The sequence below is a fragment of the Anser anser genome (genome assembly GCF_964211835.1).
Source record: "Anser anser genome assembly, chromosome: 4".
Classification (NCBI taxonomy): domain Eukaryota; kingdom Metazoa; phylum Chordata; class Aves; order Anseriformes; family Anatidae; genus Anser; species Anser anser.
The window spans coordinates 47219214-47245464 of NC_139724.1; the positions used below are offsets into that span (position 1 = coordinate 47219214).

The following is a 26251-nucleotide window of genomic DNA, read 5'->3' on the forward strand; positions in this document are numbered from 1 at the left end:
ATGGGGACAAAGAATGAGCCCTGCTCACAGTTCACCCATCCCACTGCACCCCTTCGCCCACTGAAGGTGAGAACAGCCTGCTGTTAGGTCTTCCTTATAGGAAGCATGAGCATCTGTTAAAGGAGCTCTACACCTGTGTCTATAGCCTGTGTCTGGCTCTTTCCTTGGATGGATAAGCCAGCACTGAGGATATGTCCCCTGCCTCGATCGTCTGTGACATTTCTGAAATGATGTATGAGTAGACATACAGAAGAGACAAAAAAAAATATCAGTTTGCAAGTTGTTCCTGTTTACTGATGGGGAAAATAACAAAATTCCTTTTAAAAATAACCTTTAAAGTGTTCTTCAAAACAGATAAATAAGGTAAGAACTTGGGAGCAGTAGGCACTTACCTGCCAGTAAGGAGTTCGTACACAAGAATCCCAAGGGACCAAAAATCCACACTGAAGTCATGGCCTTTACTCAGAATGACTTCTGGGGCAACATACTCAGGGGTTCCACAAAATGTCCAGGTTTTCTGTCCTGACCCGATCTTCTTTGCAAATCCAAAATCAACCTGATGAAAATGAACATATGCTGTATAACATAGACATGCTTTGCACTGAGAAAGTTTAAGGTCCTAATTGCTTCCACACCTCCTCTAGAGATCTCACAGTCACCAGTAAAACCAATTGTTTATAGCTGAACAATTACAGTGTTACTGGGAAGGATAGAGGAGTAATTCCATGGGATTACTGAATATTACAGAGTAGTCCCATTTACTTTCATGAGTAATTTCCCAGACGATTCTTGTTTTGGACAGAACAACCCGTGTTCTCCTTGAGGATACAAGATTTACAGCCCATGGAAAAGGGTGGGTTGCTCATTGTCCTCAAGAGTGGATGTTTCAAGCTCTCTGGAGGATAATCTCTCTCCAATTTTACTGTCACAGTCAAGTACATCAGGAGTTGTTCACTGTGTTCCCTTTCTACAGAGGTAATGTAGAACCTATGATTTCTTGAGGCTGGTCAGGGAGGGCATTCTGGTCCCGGGAAAAAACGTTTCCTGCCTTTTCATTAAGAATGGCTGGTGGGAGACAGTACTTTTAGGGTTTACACTGTGGCAAGAGCTCTTGGAGGCTGCAGATCCCCATTTTGTGGCTTGAAATAGCTTTGCAATGCCTTTGTTCCTCACCACACAACCAGTAGCCTGCCCTCTTTTCTACTGAAAAGTAAGGGATATTAAACTCCAGGATCCTGGTACTATAATTACATGCTGTCTATTTATATCCCCCTGCAAGGAAACAGGATACAGGCACAAAAAGATAACAGTACATCTTACCAATTTTATGTATCCTTCAGCATCCAAAATTAAATTTTCTGGCTTCAGGTCCCTGTAGACAATTCCTGTGTGATGTAGATAGTCCAAAGCCTCTGTCACACACCCAACACAGAACTTGGTAGTGGGTTCATCAAAGCTGCCTCTGGAAGAAAAAACAATCATTAACTTTGCAGACAGTATTAACTTCTAAAAATACCTCAGTCAGCAATCAGATAACATGTAACACCCAGAACATGAACAACGTTTTTGCATTGACATTCTGTATGTCACTCATGTGGTTGAAGCTAAACCAAATATCTTTTCATGGGACAGCCTTTGAATCATCACATGTTGTAAATGATTTTGCTTGTTTTGACAATATTTTGAGTGATACTTCATCTCTCACTGCAAAAAAATCCCAAAGGTCTAGATACACTGCAAGTGCACAATAACTTCATCTGACAGTGAAATGCAGCCACTTTATAACAACACAGAGCTAAATGACACCACAGTATAAAATAAAAATTGAGAATAAGGAATTTTTCAATGAATTGAAGTGCCAGGTGCTATTATAGAGAACAACCCCACTTGGAAACAAATTTGCCTTAAACACTTTCTGGTGAAAGAAAGGGAGCAAGATCCTCAGTCCTTCCTCCCTGAAGGACAGCACTTCCAAATGTGAACTAAATAAAGCATTGTGTTAGGACAACAGTATCGTTATAACTCAAGAATACCTTCAAACAAATTATTTCTGTACTTCTTGCTGAATTTGGTTTTTCCCATGCTGACAGATTGGATCCAACCTCTTCGTACATAAAGAAACAACCAAAAGAGACGATCTCTCCTAACTTGCTTACAGTCTCTACATTTGTGGATGTGTACAAATAAATTATTCCAGGTAATCATTTTTAGACAAGTTCATGAAAGCGAGCATCTTGCTTCTCTAATGCTAACAGAGATCCCACAGCACTTCTAGCCAGAGCAGGGATTCCATTAGTTGCTAAGAAGGATTTCCCTTCTCTCAGTCAGAGGGCTGCTTACAGTGTTTTGTTTCTCAAGCTCATTGCTGACTTTTCAGCAGCAGACAGTGCAATACTCTTATGGCAGTGGCCCATGCCACGGTTGTCAGCATGGAAAGACTGCTCTGCTGCTAGTTACCTGATAATGCAATGTCTTAGCTTAGGACACACTTCACTCATTCCCCTTCTCAAGTTCTACAGATCTCTCTCCTTTTGTACAGGAAGCTGCTGTTCAGTTTTTCATAGGACTTGTTCTCTGCTTCCTGGAGAGATGGTGAACTTTGGTGGTGGGCAGCAGCAAGCTCAGAGACACCAGCATTAGAACCACTAGAGACATGTTCTTCCTCTACCTACATAGATGGGGCCATGGGAGACAAGCTGAGCCTAAAGAACAAACAATTGCAGGGGTTACGTCCTCCAGGCAGCTCAAAGACGGCCTCTGGCACAATGTTTATGCTATCCCGTTCTTATTTTGTAATACGTTCGCTGACGTGCTGCTCTGCTAAAAGCAGTCACACATTGCAAATCTAGCCATGAATACAGAAACATACTAGCATTGGCTTATGCCTGCTGCTTAGAAACCAACCACCAAGAATGTTTGAATACCCCAATAGTCTCTTTTTTCATATCCAATGGGAAATTAATAGAGTGAGACTGAAATGGTATGGCTCTTCTGTGAAACCAGCAGGATGTATTTATTTTCAGCATCTTGCGTATACAAAGAAGTGATGATTGCTCAACAAATTCTCTAACTTTAGAAAGGAGTGGGGAAGAAGGGGGCTGTATACAAAGTATTGTAGGGCAATGAATTTTGAAAATCTGATCCCTTTCCCATTCACAGCCTCCGTAATAGATCTGTACCTGTCAAGCTAAATAGAGAACCTACTCAGCAGATGTATGGAGCTGACTGGTGATTTCAAAGGACAAGGTTCCACTTCTGTTGCTGTTACCTGTCTCTCAGTAAGCTCCACAATTCTCCTCCAAGGCAAGCCTCCAGTAGCATGTATACATACTTACTATCCTTGAATGTACGGTATAGTCTGTGGAGACACAAAAACAGCTATTTAGGACAAGCAAAATGAATTGCAAGACCCACAATGTCTTTTCTCCAGAACTCATTTATGTGAAACTTCATTCTAATGCTGTTCAGTGGGTCAGCTTTTAAGGAAACTCTGTGGTGAACTTACTTCACAATGAATGGAGAACATATCTGTTCGAGAATTCTCTTTTCAGAATAGATATGCTCTTGCTGTTTGGTGTCCACTACATGTTTCTTCTTTATACACTTCATAGCAAAAGCGATGTTCTCATTTTTCACTTTAACCTGTGAATAAAAATGGTAAGTACATATGAGGTAAAGAAGTTTTGCCCATTTGTTCTCAATGGGTATATTGGTGTCGGTCCATTTCAACACAGCACGGGACTGAAATTGATGACTAGAATGAGGGATAAATGCCAGATTTTCTGCACAACTATTCTGTATGATTTTAAGTAAAGCATCAGAGCTTTTTAGGGTCCCAGTCCATACTTGTAAAATGAAGAGAATGCTATCTTTGTCCTTTTTATGTACAGAAAACAGCAGCAGTTTGGATAGGCACTGTATTTTAAGATTAGTTTATACTGCAGTGGGTCCTAATTTCAGTTTGAGATCTCTAAATACTAGCATAATGCAAATAATAATAATAATAAAAAAAGCAGAGGCAGTTTATGAAGAAAGTTTACAATGAAATATTATCCAAAATGGAAGATAAAACAGGGTTTCCAGGAAATCAAAGTAGCAGCTATCAGTGCTCTGTGGCTAGCTGAGAATTTAATTTTTAGCTTATTTTCCAGGTGAAGTTGTAGAATTCCCAAACTGGCGGTCGACCAATGTGGAAATTTGTTTGGTGAAGTCTGATTCAGAATAAAACAACTGATTGTCTAACTACTGTAAAGACTATATGTGTTCATTAGAATCACCTTTTGTTTACCATTAACTCCAGCAACCTGTAGAAGAAGTGTTCACACTTTTTTTCAGATATTTGGTACCCAGCCAGAGCAAAGTGGAATTTTAAGACTTAAGTCTAATGAGGCTCTTCACATCCCAGAAATGTGGCTGTTCATATTATAGAATATGACCCAAAAGAGCCATTACAAATTGCGGGAAAATTCAAAATGAACACAGCTCAGAATCAGATCACACTGTTTCCTGTAGCTGTTGGGCATAACAAAGCAATTCCAACAACAAAGGCTATGTCATGACCCTGGAGATAACTTCAGGCAGAATCTGGGGAAAGGACCTGCAATTCAGGGGACACGATGCAGGTAGGCACATCGGTAAATGTCACACACGCAAACTGATGAATATACGTATAGTGATGAGGAAGATACTTTTAACAACAAGAGATGAAAGCACACAAGAGTGGATTTGGTTTTTTGAACATCTAAGTCCTGAAAACACCGTTTAACAAGCCTTATATAGAATTATCTCTGGGAATCACATCATGCAGAATAAATGTTAAAATCCTCCACATCTTTCAGCACCTAAATCAATTATTTAAGAAAGAGAACTACTTGAATATGTTTAAAACAAACTCTTACAAGCTCAACCCTTCCGAACCCACCAACACCGAGAGTTGTGACAACTTCTAAATTCTGGAATGGGGAAGAAGAGAACTGGGCTACTTTCTCCTGCAGCTGTATCATCTCCAAGGTCACCTCTTTGGTCGACTGTCCACAGAAGGATCTTCTTCTGCATTAAGACAATTAACATAGGTTAACGCTTTCCTTGCCAGCAACGTGTATCACAGTACCCTAATACTCCTATAAAAAGAGAGGAGAGGAGAGGCAAAATTTCTTCTCAATTTGGAGAAGAAATTTCTCTAGGACTGTGTAACAGTTCAAGCAGAATTAGCAGAAACAGAAGTGCAGCTATATTTTTACACAGGAGAAAAACATACTCTGCTATTATTCCAGCAGTGCTTAGGCTGAAATCAGAGGCACAGAAAAAATAGGTGTGGTCCACCATTAGAAGCAAACCCTTTAACCACACTACTGCTTGGCTGAAACATCAAAAATAGACTGCTTCTTCTATGTCTGCCTATTTCTATTGGAAATGGCAATTTATCTTTTGTACAGTAATACAGCTTTATTAACTCCTTTGGGGATTGAGGTTGACCTTTAGTGGTTTTACCAGTCAACTTACCATCAGAAAGCAAAAGGTAAGTCCATCATTTGAAAACACTTTCACTTTTCTGTGTTCAGTTTTCTTTGGATAGAGTTAGTTCTTGGTTGGAAGTCAATATACTGAGATTCTATGTACTCTAATTTTCAGAAAAGAAAACTCCATGGACTCAATAAGCATACCTACACAGTTTTAGTGTAGTGATTCCTATCGTTCCCAAAGGCCTGTCTCCATCAACTACCATCCATGATTTTACTGACATATCTATCGGTTATTTTTGTGATTATCTACTGAAGAAGATACGAAGAAGAACAAATGATCTGACTTACTTTGCATGTCGCTTTTCATCAGCCCGGGCCAGGTTAGCCACATAGCCTTCAAGGTATTTTTGGAGCTCCTCATAAGTTCCAACGGTTTGATTAAATGTCCTAAAACCCCAATGAAACAGTATGAACTACTGTACATACTATGGAAAGAGAAAGAAACCAAAATCTGTGTTGCTGTATCAGGACTTTACATTGCCCCTAAGCCATGACCCAGGCAGAACTTGACCCTATTATTTAGATGGTAAAAATTTTAAGAGATCTGATGAGGTGCTAACCCACTGAAGTACCAAATTTGGTTTGCCAAAGGGTAGGGGGACAAAGCACCTGATCTCAGATCATTTCCTGTTATGTTGAAATAATTCAGAGCAGGCTGGACATAGTTTGACTCTCATAGACACCGATTATTAAGCGTGGTTCCACTATCCCTACCACAAGAACTAGCGTAGTGTGAGTCTAGGCTGTCACTCCTTCCCTCCAATGGACTGAACCCTGGGCATGCAGTGCCAAAGCAACTGATATCACCTCTCCTTCTTCACAGGTGAGTGACAGCACAGTGGGAATGATGTACCACCAGCTTCTGGCATGCTTCTTTCTAACCCATTTAAACAAGCTAAAGAACTAAAGAAGAAAATGCATTCACAGCCCAAGACGTCAATTCCTGGGTTGGGCCAGAATCTTAGCCCTCAGCAGGACCCTTTTGGGGATTCAGCAAGGAAAATGAGGGTGGCTGTCCACGTTCCAAGGAGGCATCCTTGAAGCAGTTAGCCCTGAGAAATGTGGGTTTGCTGTTTTGCTTTCCACTGGGAATCTTCTTCCTTGTATCCTCCAACTGTTCCATTTTTTCTACTTTAGAAAGTCTGCAATTGGCCTCTACTGGACAAAACCAGCAAATTGGGCTGCACGATCCCCTTGACAAATGAACATACCCAAAACAGGGACGTGAGGGATTTTGCTGTCCCCTGAGCCAAAGAATATTACTTAAATGTCAAACATCACCACCATGAGGAGAGAAAGAAAAGAATAACTGAATTACTCCTAAGCTTCTCTGCTCCCTCCGTGCACCTTCTGTGAGCCTTTCTTCATTAGGTCTATGTCTAAAGCATGACCACAGCTCAGAATACCAAAAGTATAACCACTTGTTCAGTACTCACTTAAGAAAACATTGTGGTTGTGCTCATGCTGAAGTTACTTCTTACTGTTGTTCTGCCTAAAAAGAATGCAGATCATTCCTTAAAGCATAGCATGATACTTACTCTCTATCTATAACAAGGCACTCCACATCATATTCATCTGCAATAACGTTTGCTGATCTGACGTCATCACTAAGAATTGAAACAGATTAGAAGAATTCAGAAGCATATCAAAATCCTTGAAATACCTCACACTGTACTTATTCACAGAGGGTAACAGCTGCTAGAGGTGAAACTCCTGCAAGACCTCTGTAGGTTGTATTTGTATTAATATTGCTGAACCAAATACACAATTCTAGCATTTTACAGGTCCTTACTATTGTTTAGCACAGTTTGTATTCCCACTTCAATAGGGTTTGAATCATGACTCTTTAGAAACCTCCCAGAAAATTAGGTGGAGATGTAAATAGCATTCAAACAGATTAACTATGCATTTCAGAACTGATCCTCAGAGATAAAACATTCCACACACCAAACATTTTCCACTCAATCATCCACATAAATATTCATAGAAAGGAATGCCAAGGTGCCCAGAAACTTATTTATCAATTTGAGTATTTTCTAAGTTCTTCAATCTTTCGTTGTTGTTGTTTAGTAGCCTGTATGCAAATATTTTAATTTCATTTCTGTAAACGTCCTCTTAAGAAGTAATTCCTTTTCCATCAGCCTGATTGTTACAATACTGCTTATTGCCCAATCACACACGTGAGTGCCTACATGTGAAACAACACAACAATCTGAACTGTAAAAAGAGGTGCAGTTTTCTTCTCTTGGCCCAACTTCCCAGTGGCTGTTTTACATCCAAATGTATTTGGGAGTTTATTGCGCATTATTCATACTTGTCATATTTTCAGTTGTGAGAGGGAATGAAGAAAGCTTACTATAAAATATTTATGTCCTATGTGAATTTACTCATACAGTTGGTTACTAAAAAGAAAGATCTTTTCAAAGTCTTAATGTAGCCTATGAGACGTGAGTGCCCCCAATACCCTGAGCAGTTCCTAAAGGCCAACAAAGCACAGAGAAAATAAACTAAAGAAAGGGAATGCTCAAGATACTGAGCACAAAGAAGTTCTCCAAAGCTTAGAAGTTTTTAATTTATTTATTGCAAGTGCTATCCAACACAGGTTTAAAATTAAATGAGTGACCACAGCAACTTCACTAGCCACTACAATCCACTACAAAAATTCTATCAGGAAGAGATCCCCAGAAGCCAGAACTTAAGTACTCTTTCAAAACAGGGCTGGCATCACGTAATGCAGCAGTGTGGGTAAAAATTATCTGGAGCCCAGAAATAATAAACCAAGACCTTCTGACAGCTCATGAAAGCCTGAAAACATTTACTAGGAAGAAGCTATTGGCTCATAGGTCACATATTCTCTGTATTCCTAACAATTGAACTTATCCATGCTAGGAGTCATAGAGAGCCTGAAACAACAATTTTTCATCACAGCTTTTTAGAAATAAAAAGCAACAATGCAGAGAGGGCCAGCAATTTATTATTTTTTTCAAGGATAAAAAAAGGTAAATGACAGTGTAAGTTTTAAAGTCTTTTCTGAAAACAAAAAACATATTAAGACAAATTCAGCCATTGCCTCGACCTGCTGGCATTTCAATCAAAACAAAGATTATATTCAAAACAGTCATGAAGTGTACAATCTGACACAGTGACATATCCATTGAAATACTATACACCAGACAGTGAGAACTAACCTAATGAGAGCCTTTTCTCCGAAGTAATCTCCTTTATGTAGACTTTTGATCAGCTGAGGCTGTGAGTGATCTGCAGTACTCTGGGTAACTATCACCTTGAAAGGACAGGAACAAAAAGTTAGGAAGGTAAAAGTCAAAGCATCCCATGGTTTCCCCTTCTTTCTGTATATTTCATAAATTCTTAAAACTCAGTGAAGCTGCAGTATTTAACAGATAAATGTAATTTCTACTTTCTCTCAAAAATTAAAACCAGTAAACATCCTGCAGCCCTTCCCACATTTTTGCTGAAATGGCAAAACCAAACTTATTTATTATTTCTCATCCTCTAACATTTTCTCATTACACCTTTTAAAAGCAAAATAAGAGCAAAATAAATCCAATTTCAATGAAAAAAGAAAAATACTTCAGGTTCCCACAGTGGGCAGACATCATATTATCTTTTTGGCTTCTCAGTTAAACAGCATGCAGAAATATTAACTAACATTTTGTACCTTTACAAATAAATCATCCCTGAGAATTTATGAAATAATCAGAGTTTTATATTTGTGTGCATTTTTTAAAAAATATTTTATCATACCACATATTTGAGCACCAATATAGTTTAAAATATTGGAAGAAGCAAATTATATTCTTTAGTTCCTCAAGTAGTGCTTTACTGTTTCAAATGAGTTTCCTGGATTGCCAAATCATGAAATAAATACAACGAATAAGTAAAACATGGCTCCTACTGGTGTTTGGACTGTAAAATGGTCTACTTAACCTGTCAGATAATGAAATGTGCAGAAGAAAGAGGATCAAATCTCATTTACAAAAAAAAAACGACATTACATCTTTGCTACAGAGTTGAGAAGCTTCAGAACATACCTGAATTACGTTGTAACAGTACAACATGGCTTCATTTCCAAAGAAAATAAGGTTCCCATCTTTGCAATACTAGTCCAGGCTTTTATCACAGCATTGTGAACATAAAAGCAACTGAACACATTTTACCGAAGACCACACCCCTCAAGATAGCTTTTGAAATACCAGTGTTTGTATTTGTTATAAGTTTGTTTTATTACATCTTACCTTTCCTTTTGCTATTATAAAGAAGGTATTTCCTTCTTCTCCTTCCCGAATAACATAATCTCCCTTGTCATAGTACTCCTGTTGGGTGATAAAGAGAGAGACAATGTTGCCTGATATATCATTAGCTTCTTTGATAAATCAGATTATTTGCAGAGCTGTCAATATGTCTCAATGTTCCATTGATGTTTAACTTCCTAACTCCAGCATAGGTTGTGTCCCATAATAACATGCAAGCATTCCACTGTGTAAAGCTTGGTGGCTGATCTGTAACATATCTAAATGCAGTACTATGGAACAAAAAATATTAGCACTGGTATCATCCCTACAAAGCAGGGAAAAAATGAGGATAAAATATAAAAAGCTGTTAAAAGAGTTCCAAATCCAAGTCCCATTTTCAAAGTAATTTGGGGCTTGACACCTCAGCGGCAGTGCCTAAATCATCTATTCCAAGCTACCAAAACACCAGCTTTTCTGTCTCTGCTAAGGAATCCCGCCTTCACTGCCCTATTCTTTAACTTTCAGTCAAGAACTTTTTCCATGATAACTTTCAGTTTAGTGATTTGTTAAAAATCCACTTAATTTTTTCTTCTCCTCCAATTATTCGTAGAACTGTTCCAAGACTGGAGTTCCTAAAGAATTTCCCAATACAAATAATATCAATAGCTACCACTGCTCTTTGAAAACATCACAGCTACGACTATATACCTAAACTTTACCTCCAAATGCTGTTGTCAGATGCATCCCTAAGACAGACAGGTCTTTTTTCCCTTACATTTTGCAGTGTATGTATTCCAAGGCAAATGAAAATATTACGTATCCATATTGTATGCCAGTAAAGCATGATTACCAAAAACGAATCAGAGAACTGGACAGCAACTATGTGCTTAATCCTAATATAAGATAGACAGAATATGCTCTTAACTAGTTGCTTGACTTCTTAGATGCCAAAGATATAACTTCGTTATATGCCACTAAATGTTGGTATTTGGAATCCACTCTGACCACTTCAAAAATACTGTCATATTAAAAGAAGATAATCTTTTTTTTTTTAACCTACTTATTATTCATTATTTTAAAAGTTTACTGAATACTGTTCAGGAAAACTTAACAGTATCTTACCACCTCCAGGCAGTCCATGATCTTGGTTAGTTTATCTTCAGGTAAGTTTTTTAGGAGAGACACACTACCAGAAAACAGAAATGCCAAGCCAAAAAAAACAAAAAAATTATGACTAACACTTTTTCCACTTTTTTTACATGATTTCTTCTCATTATAGAATTTGTACAATCACACTTTATAACTAGCTAAACTGGTGTTGTGATACAAAACACATAATATAAAACATGCACTAAATCTTTATTTGAAAGGTTGAAACATTCTCACATCTTGCTTTTTAGGTAAGTAGAACTTGCACAATTATAGAAATGTAGCAAATATTGCTTAGTTTGTAAATCACCTTTGTACTTTGTTAGGTAGAAAAAGCTCTAGCAGGCACATGGCCCAAATTCAAAATTAAGTCATACAGAATCCACTCATTGCAAAAACAAGACACTATAATACTCCAGTAATGTATTTTCAAAAGCACTGCAGAGACTGCGAAATCAGACAAAGTTAGAAACTTCACTATTACTTTTATAACTATTAAAAGAGAATTCAGCTACAGTGATGACTTAGTGAACTTGCTGCTAAGAATGGAAAAACCTCTCCTCCGTAGCACTCTGACTAGTAAAAGTTTGGAAATCGTGGAGCTCTCTAGCTACTGGGCTCAACAAAGAAATACTGATGGAAATCAAAGATGGAGACAAGCAGTGGATGCAAAAAGACATGCAAGGCCAGGCTTGAGATTTCAGTTTGAAACCATATCAGAATGGCGATGCTTTTTTAAAGGAAAAGAAAATATGAAATCAGCTAATTATGATTTGGAACCTCTAACGTAATTTCTTCTAAAGGAAAAAGACTGCACATCTCTCAGTATTCCCCGTAGGAGATAGTATTATTCTCCTTTACCTCTCTACAGATTTCCTAGTAATTTATATTGGAAAGAGTTCATAAATAAAGATATGTAGTTCTCATATTCAAGTCTCCAAGGGATGAAGAATATATTATTTAATCTACTCCAACAGCAAATGAACTTCTAGTAGGACGATTTCATTAACTGTCTTCATTGAAAACATTGTTTTAACTTCTAGCCATGTAACCTGCCTATACATTTGTTCCATTACTTAAAAGCATGCATTTCATCAAGCAGATACTGCTGTTTCCTAATGCAATAGATAAAGACAGTCAAAATAAACAAAATAATTATGTGAATCCTAAAAATTTGAAAGAGATAAATATTCAGGTTATTAAGGCCCTTTGCATTCCTTAATGCACCTCTTTTTCTGTCCCTTTGTAAGACAGACAAGCACAATACTATTGTGCACCTTACCAAGTAGCTCAGACCAGTACTTAGAAAACACAAATGCATTAGGTTTACCTTCTAAGAAAGCTTCTGTACTGTTCTTGCCTTGTCTGTGCTGTCACTCTCATGATGTTTTGAAACACTTCTCTGTCCAATGCCCATGTTTTTACATTGGTGATTGCTTTAAGAAAACAAAATAAAACCAAACAAATCAACAATGTTTCATTATGATCTGGTGGCAGATATTACAGTATCAGGCCATGGTACAAAATAGACTAGCCTTTTCAAATTGCCCAAGGACAAATTTTTAAACCTGCAACACCTATTGCAATCAGACTTTTAAAAGAATCCAGCTCCCACATAAGTAACCCTCACTAAAATAAGGCTTAGATTTCCAAATGGCTCCTTCAGTGTGCACTTTCAAAGCAGCCCCATGGAGTGAGTAACCCTGAAAAACTAGCCATTTGCTATGGGCATAATCAGGGCTGAATGCTCATGAAAATCTATTCCTAATCATGGATAGACTTTGCACTTGAAAACTCCAATGTAATTTGTAAAACAGATGACTTGAAAGAAGAAGAGTTGGCTGAAGTGTGTGTGACATAAATGTATGATATAAATGTTGAATACTATGGCTCAGATCCATCTCTAATTCAGATTGATTACATGCAAACGTTTGTGAGATATGCAAGAAGATAGGAATAACAGAGGTCAAGAAATTCACGTAATTTCATTTAATCCTATGATCTTCACACATTTTTTCCTCTAATTTAACCATTTTCTAAGGGAAAGAAGAGCAATCAAAACAAATCTTACAGTTTACTGATTATATTTAGGAAGGTAATAAAAATATTAATGCAGCAAATGTCCACAAGACCCAGCATCAAAGATGCAAACCACTAAGTGGCCTCTGTGTGCAGTCACTGACACAACAGAATACACTGCACTTTTTATTTCTTTCAGCAAAATATGGTGATTCTATTTAATTTAATCTCTCTCTATTTCTCTCTCTCAAGATGCTACATTGTACTCAGTAGTTTTCCTTCTGTAAGTTGAAGGAATAAAACTTTTCTCTGGGATAAATGCTACAGAAAGCTACAGAAAAAAAAAAAAAAAGAACAACTTATTTCCCCAGTTTAACTATTTATCAGAAACATAAAGCCATTTTTACAGGAAAGAAAAATGCTAGGTTTAAAAAGATGCACAGGTCAGTTGTCAGTCACTGTACTTAATCCTGATGTACACATACACTCTTAACTGACATATATTAAAAGAGCTCAAAAAATATTTCTGGATGCTGGAAGGGAGACCGAAGGTTTTGTTTTGGTTTTGGTTTTCTCCTAAACAATATCTTTCAGTTTACTTTCCATGAAGAAAATATGGAAAGTATGAAAGCTTTCCATCTCCTGTATCTTGTACCTTAACTAAATAAACCAATGACATAGCTAGAAAACAAACAAACAAAAACCTGCAATTTCAAAGATGAGACAGAAAGAGGAATCTAGAAAGAAACACAGCAGTAAATCTTGTTCTCAGTTTCAAATACAGCTAATGCATATAAAGATGCTGCTGGGTAACCATGGTCATTAAAATGCTGTCTGGCTAAACTCCTTCGCTTGTCATTTTTCAAACATTGCAGGTAAGGGGGTTGACTAGATCCAGCATCCACATCAGAGTTTTCGCCTACGTATTTGCTAGTTGTGCTCGGTTTGGGCATTGCAGCGTTCTTCCTTCACCACAAGGAAACACAGGAAAGCTAGTGGGGAGGTGTGGGTTTCTGGAGGGATTTTAAGTATACAAATATCCTTTCTTGTCAACAGTTGGAGAGACCTTGTCCTACCTCAAAAACAATTCACACTAATAAAGATCCAAAACAGCATGACATCTTACTATGCTGAAACATCACTTTACAATGCTAATACTATACAGCATGCAAAAAAGAAAAATAGGGAACATATTCAAATGCTAGTACAAAAACTAATCACATTAGTGATGCTGTTCTATTTATCAGGCAGCCACAAAAAAAAAAAAAAAAGATTACAGGAGCTTACTCCATCTACATAGCCAGCAATGATTAAGTACTTAAATTGGGTGCAGGAAGAAAGACCAGAAGCTTTTAAAGCAAACAACTTCTGTTTTATTCCATTTGCTCCCTTTTAAGTAAACATGAACTCTTCATACTTACTGGTGGTTCAAGGTTCCTCAGTTGAGACGAGGCCAGAAACAAGCCTCCAAACACAAGTTATTTTCACAGAATGGTGGAGACTGGAAAAATGGGGATGAGGAATGAAAACCCTATGTGGTCACTTACTGGTCTGTCACAGAATAATATGGCAGGCTAGAAAAGGAATCTAGGGATATTTAATGAATTAATACCCAGTCTAATAAAGGAAGATGGATATTTGTATCCCAGCAGCACTGACCTCTATCCTGGTCAGACAGTAAACACTAAGCAAGAGCCAGTATTTTCCATGGAGAAGCAGGATGTCTCACCTAGCAATTCCTTATCTTCTTCACAATCAAACTCAACCTTCTTCTTAATGCCAGTCACAAATGCAACATGTAAAGGGATCTTGGTGAGACTCAATAACTTAATGATTTGGAAACAAAAAAGTACAACAGTAATTCCTACATACTCTATTACCTCTTGAATTAGGATTTTGACATCTATTAAATGACAATTTCAAAGATAAACTGGATATAACAGGAACCTCACAATAGTCCACACCATGTTGTTATAATACACTTTGTATACCTTTCACAGAAGCTGTCCGTGTGCAGTTGTATAAAATGGCTAGTTCACCAAATGCTGTCCACACAGGTATTGAGGAGAGGAGTTTATTCTGCTGAAAGACTTCCAGTCTGCCCTCTGTCAAAAATCATCAGGATAATATGCATTAAATCTGAGCTCTGTTCCACAGAAAGGAGGGAAAGTAAATCAATGCATTTCTGGCTTCACCACTCCCTCAAGCACAGAAATGGGAGCAGCAAGGATGCAAACAGTGCCTTGAAATGCAGGTACAAACCAGCCTCTCCTGGCCTCTAAGTTTCAGAGCTGAAAGAAACACTCCAATTTATTTTACTAGGAAATAGCATTAAATCAAGGTTCAAGTTTCTAGGGTACTTTTTGTTGTTTCAGTGTTTCACAGAAATCACAGATAAAACTTGCATTGCCCTCAGTGGGGCCAGCATGAGTCATTTAGGAATGCAGATATCAACATTCCTGTCTCTTGCAAAGACTTATAAATTATTTTCCTGGTTTTAGCACTTACGCATTGTACAAGCAAGCAGTACTCACCTTTGAGCACAAAAATGTGATTGCCTGGCTCTCCCTGTCTGGTGACATAACTCCCCTGCTGGAAAGTCCTTTCATACATACATTCCACCATATCTCGGATCTGCTGAGGCTCCAGTCTCTTCAAGAACTGATTTTTATTCAGGGCGTCTGTGATGAGCTTCTTCTCACTGGTTTCGATCAAAAAGCAAAGTGTCAAAGATCAAGCACTGCTGGGATATATTATTCACCAGGCATTCATTCCTCTCAACATGCTTCGTCTAATTTCTAACACTGAAAACATGACCAGTATCAATTATGCATATTACAATCCTTGCAACTAACATGCATCCCAGAAGCAGTGCCACACCATGGCCTCTCTCCTCCTGCATAATCCCAACAAAGAAAGCATCATGTTAGATGTGAAAAGGCTCCAAGTAGAAGGCACGCTCCCCAGATGTTTCGCACTGTTTCTCACCGTGTTCTTTCTGCAATGCATGACTAAAATATACAGCCTTGCTTATGTGAAGGAATGAAATGTGAAAGGTATGTCTTCACATACCTCTGCCTGTACAGGAATGGCAACCTGTTATAAAATCAGGTCCACTTTTCTAACATTCCAGTGTATTTTGTTCTTAATAGCCAGCAGAAACAAAACACCGAAGATAGTAACAGAGTTAAATTCAACACTGATGGTATGAAGAGTTTCTCCTTTGTAGTGAGGTAAGCAGCAAGGAAAAAAAGTATGCCAAAGCATGATTAACAGGCACTGCTGGTTCTTAGGAACATGTTAAAAGACATTGGTGGTGGGAAAAATGAAGCAAGCTGTAAATGATTGCGGTTAAACAACTGACTACAGAGAACTTGCCCTGAACCTGCAAAAGGCCATTGATCCTATGGCATTCCCTTTTCATAGCTACTAAACTAAGTTATGAGTGGGACACCATGGAAAGGTCAGCTTGCAGAGTACCTGCTGAACACTGTCCCCACATTTGCACAATAAGCCCAGGATAGAGGGTGTAAGGGGTGGGCAGGGATGAGGGCTGGGATTAATGCAGCTCCCTTCCGCACTGCTCTTTGTCCTCTATCTTCCTACACACAAAACTCTGCCTACCTCTGCTGTATCCACTTCCTCTGCGTGGATGACAAAAACCAGCATAAATGCTCCTATCTGTGTAAAAGTGTGGTAGTGGTCTGCCCATTTGGGATGACAAACTGGCCCTGTCTCCTTAAGAAGGAGCAGACAGGGGAGAAGTCTTCCCTAAGCATGCCCTTTGCAAAGTACAACTATACAGGGTGGTTTCATTGAAATGTCTTTGGAAAAGCTTTGGGGTATTCACAAAAGTCAGACAAAAGGCATGTAAAGTAGGCACACCAGAGTTCAAGGAGCAGCCTTCGAGGACCCCACTGCTGGCAGTAACAGGCCATCACCACCCTGACCATCCTCACCTGGGACCCCCATCCACGCACCCACTGCTCCATTGGCCTGCATACTCTATTTACGCTCAGGCCCGGGAAGTCTGGTTTTATTTGAGCTATGTTATAGGGATTGATTTTTTCTTTTAGAGGGATTTTGGCACCACACTGTAAGTACTTTGCTTATGTTTCCTGGATAGAGCTTGCAGTTGGACTGATTGCTTCTTGGATGGGATTTATGCTGGATGCTGCCATCGCCACCCTGTTCTGCCTAACCTGTCTGTCCCTTGTGGGATGGTCAGTGAGGGTGCTGTGTGGTCATCTGTGGCTCCTGGCTTGCTTTTCCCTGGGGACCAGCCATGTCCTTACTGCTCCCTGCAATGCTGTCTCTGCACTATCTCCTGGAGTGGGAAATGTTGATATAGAAAAGGATGTTGCAAAGACAAGATCAGTGTATTTTTCCAGCTGATAGAAGATCTCAGTGGCTGGATTTTAAGAAGGAGAGAATGTGGAAAAATCAAAGCTGGCTGAACTGACTAACAATGAGCGATCAACTGAGATAAAGCTGGCTCTATATACACATTGGGCAGCCTGTGAAGTCTGATTGACTGACACATGCTCTAGGTCAAAGGCTTCCTGTAAAAAGCCTTGTAGTGTTTTGAATGCATGCCAGAAGTGAATGCATTTAAACAAACGCTGCATTGATAAATCTTTTAAGGAATTGCTGAGTGATTTTTCTTACTGCTGCAGTGAAAGTTACATTCTGCTTTCAAGTCCCCTTGTTCCTATTATGCTGGTGTAGGCAAACTGCCTAACAAAATTAACACCTTCACAGCTTTCTGGAGCATCTAAGGTTTCCTCTTGCTTCTATTTGTAAAACAAGGCAAAGCTTTCATCAAACGCAGGTAATGTGGGAAAGTTTCCTGAGGGAAATCAGGAATGAACAAAAGTAGATTTAACATGTTACTAGGCATATAATGTCTGAAAATCAGTAATGGTAATGACAAGAGGCAAGAAAATAAAATCAAGCAGTAATGGTTAAGACTGTGTTTAGAAATAGAGATAATAATTTAGCTTCTTCTGAAAGCAACAGCATTATTAGAATATAGTCTCTAACTTGATTTTCTGCTGAAAATGACCTTGCTTATTTAATTTATCCTGGCCTGCATCATGCACATTATACTGCAATAAAATACAGTAATGGCTTATAAACTGATACTTAAGAGCAAGCACTAAAGCTTGCAGAAATACTGAATCTTCTGATGCTGCTGTTTCAGGAAGTGCAGTGGGCTACTAAGCAAAGGACCTAGAAGTATCATAATCATGCCTCAGGCTCTTCAATCAGTTGCTTGCTCATTTCATAGGCATCCAGCACAGTACATATTGTTTTGTTTTTCTCTGCTTCCCCTACACCTACCTTAGCTTTAAGATCTGCTGGAAATAATTACTTGTCCTGAAAGGACAGGTGACACTTGATATTATATTTGTACCAGTTACTGCACTGTTCTTTCTAGAGGCTAAAAAGGGGATGCACAGCTCCATACAACTGTTCTGGTGTTCCTGAGGTATTTCTGGGTCCCACCACTAGCAGGACTTTCCTTTACTACACTGCTTGAGCTTTGCTGTAGCGCTTCTGTACAGGCTTGGTTCCCTTCCCTGCTGTTAGCAATTTTACCAATGTTCCATGCGGCCCTTTTCAAAACAGTCACACCCCCATAAATACCATTTGACAGTTCAAAAACATCTTTCTGTGAACAGTAGTTAATTTCCTCCCCGAGGAGATACCTGTCATCCCACAGGTTAAGGGTATGACATAGTTCAGGGAGCGCTGATTTCTCTCAATCTAACTTTGTCCTAGTGATGAGAGATCTTGGATTTCTGTTGGTATTGACTGGCAGGAGACATAACTGTTAAGTGTGAGATAGGTTTTTATTCTCCCCCCAGGGCTCCATTAAATCCTTACTCTGTAAAGGGGAAGCAGCTGCTTACATTAACAACTCTAAAAGCTCCTATAGCCACTGCTAGGATAAAGAAACATTTTTTTTTTTTTAAACACGATGGACAGAACTCCGTAGACAGTCAAGGTTAGACTTTGTCCTTTCATGAATGCCAACTGTTTGAATTAGACCTGCCTGAAGTATTTACGACCTGTGTAAGAAAACCAAATGCTTGAACCTCTAGGCATTTTATCTCAATTGCAAGGGGATGACTTCAACAAGTGCACGTGTATCACAGGCTTACCTAGGTGGTGGACACAGCACTACTATGCCTCTAGCACTTCTGGTACTTTCCTCACTTCTGTATGCTTCTGAAGCATTTGGAAGATCAAAAGATAGCTTGGCCACTATTGCATCAAAAGATAGACCTCTTCCCAGAAGTCTGAGCGAAGTCTTCACCCATTACTTGATTCATTGGGTAAAATCTAATTTGTTCCCTTGGTGCATATCATGTATGTGAGTTTATAAAATAGCTTTTTGATAAAGGTACTAAACATTCTGTCTGAGTCTAAAAGCTGTCCAAAAGACATAAATCCAACAAATACTGACTGCAACAGAAAAAAAAATATGCCAACTTGCAAATGAATAAAATATTTTGGGTATGCCCTTTGAGCGTTATTCCACAGGAAATGAGGTTTTGATAGTGTACTGCACTTATATTAATTCAAGGCACCAGTTCTTGGTGTTTCTAGTCTTTCAAATCCCAAGACATTTGAACAAAGTCACTTCGACTGCATAACAGAATTCTGCCCATAATGCAGACTAAAGTTTCAGAACCTCAGCCAGAAAGACATGAACTCTTGGAGACAGTTCTAAGTGTATATAAAACCAGAACTATTCTGACATGCTTTTACATTACTTCTTAGACTTAAAAAAAAAAAAAATCCCTACTACAAAGCACCACTTAAAAAATGTAAGTTTTATTGCTGTAATGCTATTAAGAGTCCATAATCAGCTTTTTAATTGTCTTAGTAACTATTGGACTATGTCCCTAGATCTACAAGTAAAACATAGATATATTGCCATTTTATGTCCTACCAAAAATAGATCTAGAAAATGGTTAATTATGGAAGATTACTTGGTAATTTAAGAACAATGGGTAAAATATGAAGTTGAATTTGAGTTTAATAATGTAAGAAAAGGTAATTTAATCTCTGGCATGATCTATCGAATACTTAGGATACCCTAGAAATCATTTTTCCTAATTCTAGCTCTTCTGATTTAATAAAGATACTCTAAGATTCTATGATATGCTTTTCTTCATTCATAATCCTGCCAAGAAATAAGTTCACGTGAGCTCTTGAGTCTGCTACAACAAATTTTCCATTAATATTTAATGTTAAAGCTGAAGTTTTGGTTGCATTTCCAAATTTATTTATTTATTTATTACTTTTTCTCAGTTCAGCTTAGGGAGCAATGTTTTTTTTTTGTATAGAACACATAGCTAGTTCTCTCATGCTAATTACTCTGGCAGAGTTGATGCACTTACTAGCAGTGTGTAATGAAACAAATGATGAGTTCAACTTCACTATAAAATTACTTATACTCAGGACAGTAATTAGCAGACAAATGAAAGTTGAATTCTCATCTTCCGTGATGGCCATTAAAATAAAAAATGAAGTGTAAATAAAGGAAACATGGATAGCATTGAACAGAAGGAAATAAGGTGAAAAGAATAATATAAAAGCTGGAAATGGTGGGGAGGAGAGTAGGGTGGTCTGTTCTTAGTGCTTTTGGGGTGAATACTAAAAAAGTTGTTTCCACTAAAGTCAAGATCAAATCAATACAGGAATGGTGTATTCTAAATTGTTATGGATCTATGGGAGCCTTACCATAACTATTTTGAACCAGATTGTTAAAGATTAGAGGGAGGGAAAATGAAAAGACCGGTTCTGCTTTATCCTTTCCATTTCATGCCATTGTTTAGGAAGACAAGAAAATGAAGATGGCATTCAAGAAAAATGGCAGTGTTAGAACTGCTCGGCCACTGAATCAAGACAGAAAATTCCTGGCTCTTATCTATTGTATGATCAGCATTACATTTAGACTGCATAAGCTGCAATATTTGCTTTTGTACTGAATGGTCAAGTCTGTGCTGCACTTGGTAGATCATCCTGTCCTGTGCTTCACTCTGCAGTATTATTACAATTCTACTTCTGAAAGCACCCTAGAAAACAATCTGGTGGACTTCAGCACAAGGGTTATGCCAAGGAGAAGACAGGTAATAACATTTTATCACAAGTTGTAATTACAGTTCCCTTAGTTCCCATACACAGAAAAACACTGCTTGCTGAAGCTTTCAGCTCCTTAGGGTAATTCAGGCAGCCTTTCAGGTTCAAAAGATAGCTTTGAGGATACAACACAGGATGGATGACAACTACATTGAGCCTGATAACTCCTAGTTCTACTGCAGTACAGGTTCAAATGCGCCATGAACTCCTCAAAATACTAAAGCTCCCCACAAAGAGGAGATACTTTGGTTGCTGGCTGCAGTCCACATATTTTCTGGCTATCATGATATTAAATCAGATAATCAGGATAGGCCTAAACTGTAAGGTAAAAGAGGGTCTGCAGTATGGGTAGGAATACTAGTCTGAAAATTGTCCACAAGGCGAGCTGCAACTGCAGCTCCTTCTGTCTTCTGTAGAGGCTAGAAGTTTAATGGTTCAAAGCAGAAAAAGTTAAAATGGGTTCCTTAACAAGGACTGAAACTGGGGGAAGAGGAGGAAGCTACTAACAGGTTAATTATGCTGTAAAAAAAATTGTGTATATTTTGCACGAGTGAGTTGACACCAGGCTGACAAAGCTAGTACACAGCTGTGAACTGATGTCTACGCTGCACTTGAACTGAGGCCACCTGCTCCTTCCTAAGCTATCCATAAGGCAGGACTAAGAATCTGCCCCTATGTGAAGACATCCAGCCTTCTGCCCATCAGTACTCCAGAGAATAGCTTAAACTTTAAGCAGTAGGCAAACCTGGACCTGAGACTTGGGTTCTGCTTAGCTGACAGTAAAGACAAATACTGAAGGGGCTAAAAGCGAAGATGCCACCCACCACTTGATCTGAAGTTAGGGGGCTGCAGATGATTCTTGGTTGAAAGCTAAATGGAAATCCAGCCAGCATCTAACTACCATAGTGACAAAACCTATGCAAAAAAAAAAAAGCTGGGTACTGAAATTGTAATTTTTCACAAAGACAATATCATTGGGATTGCAGCTATATTCCTGTAACACAAACATACAACCACTCTGCAATAAGCTTACCTGAAATCCTTTTGGACTCTTGATTTTTCGAAGGAAAACCTAGCTTGCTTGCTCAAATCATATAGCTGTGTTGTTGGCTCTGCAGATACACCTTCCTTAGCTCCTTTCCTCCTGTCAGCAGAGACTTGATTCTTTGGAGTTGCTCTAAATGGAGAAGGCTGAAGAGAGTGTTCTCCTTGAGTACTAATAACATCCTGCAGCTTGTTCAGCTGTATACACTTGCTCTGAAGTTCCTTGGTGAGTTCTGCTATGACCTTAGTCTGCATAGCCAGCTGCTCCTGAAGCTCAGCAACGAGACTTTGACCCTCTTGCAACTCTTCATCTTTTCTTTTCAGCTCCTTTTCCAGTTCAACCACCCTGCTGCAAAGAGCATCAGCTTGCCCAGTCACATGGATGCCTAGACCTGGGTCCTTCAGAAACTTATAGTTGCCAGCACAACCAATAGAGAGGTTTGCTACATGTCTATCTGGCTGTCTCAGGTGCTTGGGTTTCATTGACAAGTTCCCCATTTTGTCCAGAGACCTAGGTGCAAAAACACATTTGCAATATTACTTAGTTACACAGACAGAAGTAAAATATTTTTGTTAAAGGGCAGGTAATTATTTATCTGGCAGCTAAATTTGAGGTAGACTGCAGTAAACATTGTAGCTGAGGGCTTTCATCCTTCCCAGTCCTGAAAGCCAGAGAAGTACAGGGCAAAGAAGAGGTGGTGGGTTGGTAGATACAAAGCAAAAGTGGCTGTCACTGTTTGTTGAAGAAATATATAAGCTCCTATCAGCCTAATAAAGAAAAAAAAATCAAGAAAAGCAAAACAATCAAGAAGAAAAGTTCATGTTCTATTGTTGAATCAAGGAATATGCTAAATGGAAAAAAGAAAGGTTCTTTCATTTTCCCATTGAGGAATAGCTATTGATCATACAAACTCAATGAGTGGGTATACATCTGTCTGGCAGAAAGAATGTGTGATTTAGTAAAGATATGGGCAAATAACATTTTTTTAAAAAACAGGCATACTGACCAGGAAACAAGGATCTGGCAGGCTCATAAACTGTCTCCAACTGCGGCCATAAGGAGATCGCCATGAAAGGGTATCAACAGGACAATTGTAGAGCCTACTTGATTGAAATGGTGTTCCAAATTTCAGATTACTGAGGCCAACAGGCATTTTTTAATCCTCAGTGGATCTCTGTTCCTTGTACTTGTCCTGTCTTCCCTCTAACCCCTGTAAACCTCAAATCTGCAGAAACTGTGGCAAGGAATTGCATAGGTCTGTTGCTTGCCTGAAGAACTTCCTCCTATTTGTCTTTCCAGCACAAAACCAGGTACAAATCAAAGTTAGGAGGAGCCAGTTTCAGAAAAAATTCTCTCTCCTAACCTTTTCTATGCTATTTTGCAAACTTTTGTCCTACCTTTCTGCCTTAATGTGTGTCTGAATTCTTTCCCAGAAAGAAGGGTTCTAGCTTAATCAGTCCTTCCTCATACAGGACCCACTCCAACAGTTTCAGCAACTTTACTGTCCTTTGATAACAAATTGAGGGCTGAACACAGTTTGACCTGATGTACTCCCACCAACAGCAGGCAGCTGGCATTGGTTCTGTAGCTCTTAAACATTAAAAGCTGGCTCAGGCTTGTTAGTGTCACAGCAGCTACTGCTTTCTACTACTTTCATGGAAAACTGTTCCTCTCTGTCATCTACTCAGGAAAAGTGACCAGGAAAAAAGAGCTTGGATTCCTGTTGGAACACTTGCTCTCCCAGCCCTTGTTGCAATCAGCAGCATTCAGCAGGTTTGCAAAGTGACCTACCTTCTTCCCTGGACACAAGCTTTGGCGTATCTTTTATTGTTTTAAAAGAAGCAAGGAAGCAATATCTGCTGCTCAGGTCCGAGCGTATTCAATCCATGCATATGGGGGGGGGGGGGAACTAGCACACTGCTTTTAGTGGTCCAGTATTCAACAGTCACTAACCCACTGTACGCCAGAAGCAATCTTGGAGCAATGCCTGTTTACAGATCCCACGTGTGGACCACAACAGTGCCAGGTCACAGCTTGGTGTAGTTTGAGCCTACAGAGACCTCCTCTGGAAGAGAAGGGATGAGTTTAGGGCTGTATTGCCCAGGCCTTAGCACCACACAGAGGTTTTTCAAAAAAAGCCTGCTCAGGTTCCTGATGAAGCCTGTTAAATTGTACCTTGCTGTAGCAGAGGCAGAACACCACAGCACAGGAGACACCTGTCTCAGGTGAAACAAGATTTTTTCCCTTGAATTCCAATCTTTGCCTTATCAATATAGTATTTTACTAAGTTTTATAGAAGTCTTGCTGCATGGTGCTTTGGCTTGATGACAGCAGTATGCTGTTAATAAAATTCATCACACATAAATCAGTACTGCAGAAGAGAATTTAAGCAACTTGCACATCAAGGTAGCAAATCAATTTATCTCTCAAGAGGGACCTGTATGTTAATGCCTATGGCTCAACCAAAAATCCTATCTCAGCACGCAATAAAACTAAACTGTTTTGATACATAGGTAAAAATGAAGATTACTGGAAATATTGCTATCACACACAACAGCCTCCCATACTACATGCAGTAGCATTCACCACATTTCAAAAAGGCCATCACAGACTTAAAAAATGACCTTTGAAAAAGGATAGGGTGAATGCCTAAGGCACAGAGAAACACAGTAAGAAGACTGAATGCAGCAGCACAACAGGTTTACCAAATAAAGAGCTGATGACTTGGAGGTTAAAGTTTATAATGTAACAAATGAACTAGAGTGAAAACACAGGAACTTCTCCCATCGCATGTGCAAAATTAATAGGCAGTGCACAATGCAGCAAACATTGAGATGTTACTGTTTCCACACAGTGCCCTTTATTGGCTGCTGGTATAGGAAACTCTCAAGGCTACATATACAACAGGACTCAAGAAAGGCCAGACAGGTAATTAATTCAGCACGGTAGTAAGTAATTTAACAGAAAACTCAAAACATTACACCTCAAAGGTTTGAGCAGTCTTCACCTGTAAGCGAAGAGACAAAAAGAGAGCATCCCCTGTTCATTTCCTACAACGCATCTCACATCCTCCGTGGGTCCACCACTGGCCGAGACAGGGCTGGGGAGCGGGGAGGCTCACCCTACCTGGAGAGGAGGACGCAGACCACCCGGCGGATTCAGCCCAAGCCAGCGCTGGGTGCCCAGGCTGCGCTGCTCGCAAACCACAGCCAGCCCTGAGCCGGTGCCTCTGCCAGCACCCCCCCGGCCTCCTCGCGGGGCTGCTCTCACCTGGCAGGCTCAGCCCGATGCCTCTGCAGAGCCGAGGTGGGTGGAAAAGCCGCCGCCCGCCGTGCTCGTTGCCCGTCACGGGTGGCCAGGAGGTGCGGCGGGGGCGGGCGGGGAAGCAGCAGTGCCCGCCCGGGCCTCGGTGCTGAGGGGGCTCTGGGCCGGAGAGAGGGCCTGGCGTGTCTCACGGGTGGGCGGCTGAGCTGCTGCAGGGATCCTGCAGCCCTCGCTCACCGATCGGCTCCCGGGTGCCGGCACGCAGCCCTCCTGCCTGCTGCAGCCCCTTCGCTTGTCCGCGGGTCCGTCCTCGGCCGGGCTGGAGCACCGCGGCTGCCCCCTGTTCCACACCGGCTCCCGGTTTCACAGGGGTGGTTCGCTCCCGGCAGGTACCTTCATGGTGCTTCCAAACAGCTTCTTCTCTTCGAGGAGCGCTGGCTCAAACAGTGCCAAACGCTGAGTGAAAGGATTTCACAACAGCCGAGGAGCTGCACACACGCTGCTCCTACTGGCGCTGTCAGGCAGGCTCAGTCTGACCCCAAGCCGTAGCCTCTAGGACTCTGGGTCTCCGTTTTTCTCCTCTATACTTCACCTCTCCTCTTGGGAGCATCTTTACATTCACCTCAGATTCTTTTTTGTCCCACTCACAAACTCAGAATTGCTGCTCAAAGCTGCCAGCGCTGGAGGAGAAATACCCTAAGTCAGTGGTTTTCACACTGCCCCTGAAATCCCTCCTGTTTTCCCTTCTACATCCTGACAGCCCCACCGGCGAAAAACCTCCACATAGGCATATCAATGACATAAATATTCAAGGCAACTCCATCACATGAGCAAACGCCAATTTT

The 26251-nt window shown here is 39.8% G+C and overlaps 1 protein-coding gene across 3 annotated transcripts in view; it reads right to left on the reverse strand.

Moving 5' to 3' along the window:
• The window catches only part of PRKG2 (protein kinase cGMP-dependent 2), a 29349-nt gene extending 4070 nt beyond the window's left edge, over positions 1-25279 (reverse strand). For 2 of the 3 annotated variants that reach the window (XM_083835078.1, XM_083835077.1), the window contains exons 1-15: positions 25150-25279; positions 22131-22652; positions 15478-15644; positions 14935-15048; positions 12255-12360; positions 10898-10961; positions 9779-9856; positions 8711-8805; positions 7061-7129; positions 5811-5909; positions 4899-5049; positions 3506-3642; positions 3269-3358; positions 1321-1462; positions 393-556 (exon numbers count right to left, since the gene is read on the reverse strand). In XM_083835078.1, the coding sequence (XP_083691204.1) occupies positions 393-556; positions 1321-1462; positions 3269-3358; positions 3506-3642; positions 4899-5049; positions 5811-5909; positions 7061-7129; positions 8711-8805; positions 9779-9856; positions 10898-10961; positions 12255-12360; positions 14935-15048; positions 15478-15644; positions 22131-22652; positions 25150-25178 (2027 nt within the window). In that variant the 5' untranslated portion in view covers positions 25179-25279. Of the gene's footprint in view, positions 1-392; positions 557-1320; positions 1463-3268; positions 3359-3505; positions 3643-4898; positions 5050-5810; positions 5910-7060; positions 7130-8710; positions 8806-9778; positions 9857-10897; positions 10962-12254; positions 12361-14934; positions 15049-15477; positions 15645-22130; positions 22653-25149 lie in introns of those variants that run through there. The other variant, XM_083835079.1, reaches the window with a different exon arrangement.
• Positions 25280-26251: the final 972 nt, after the last annotated feature.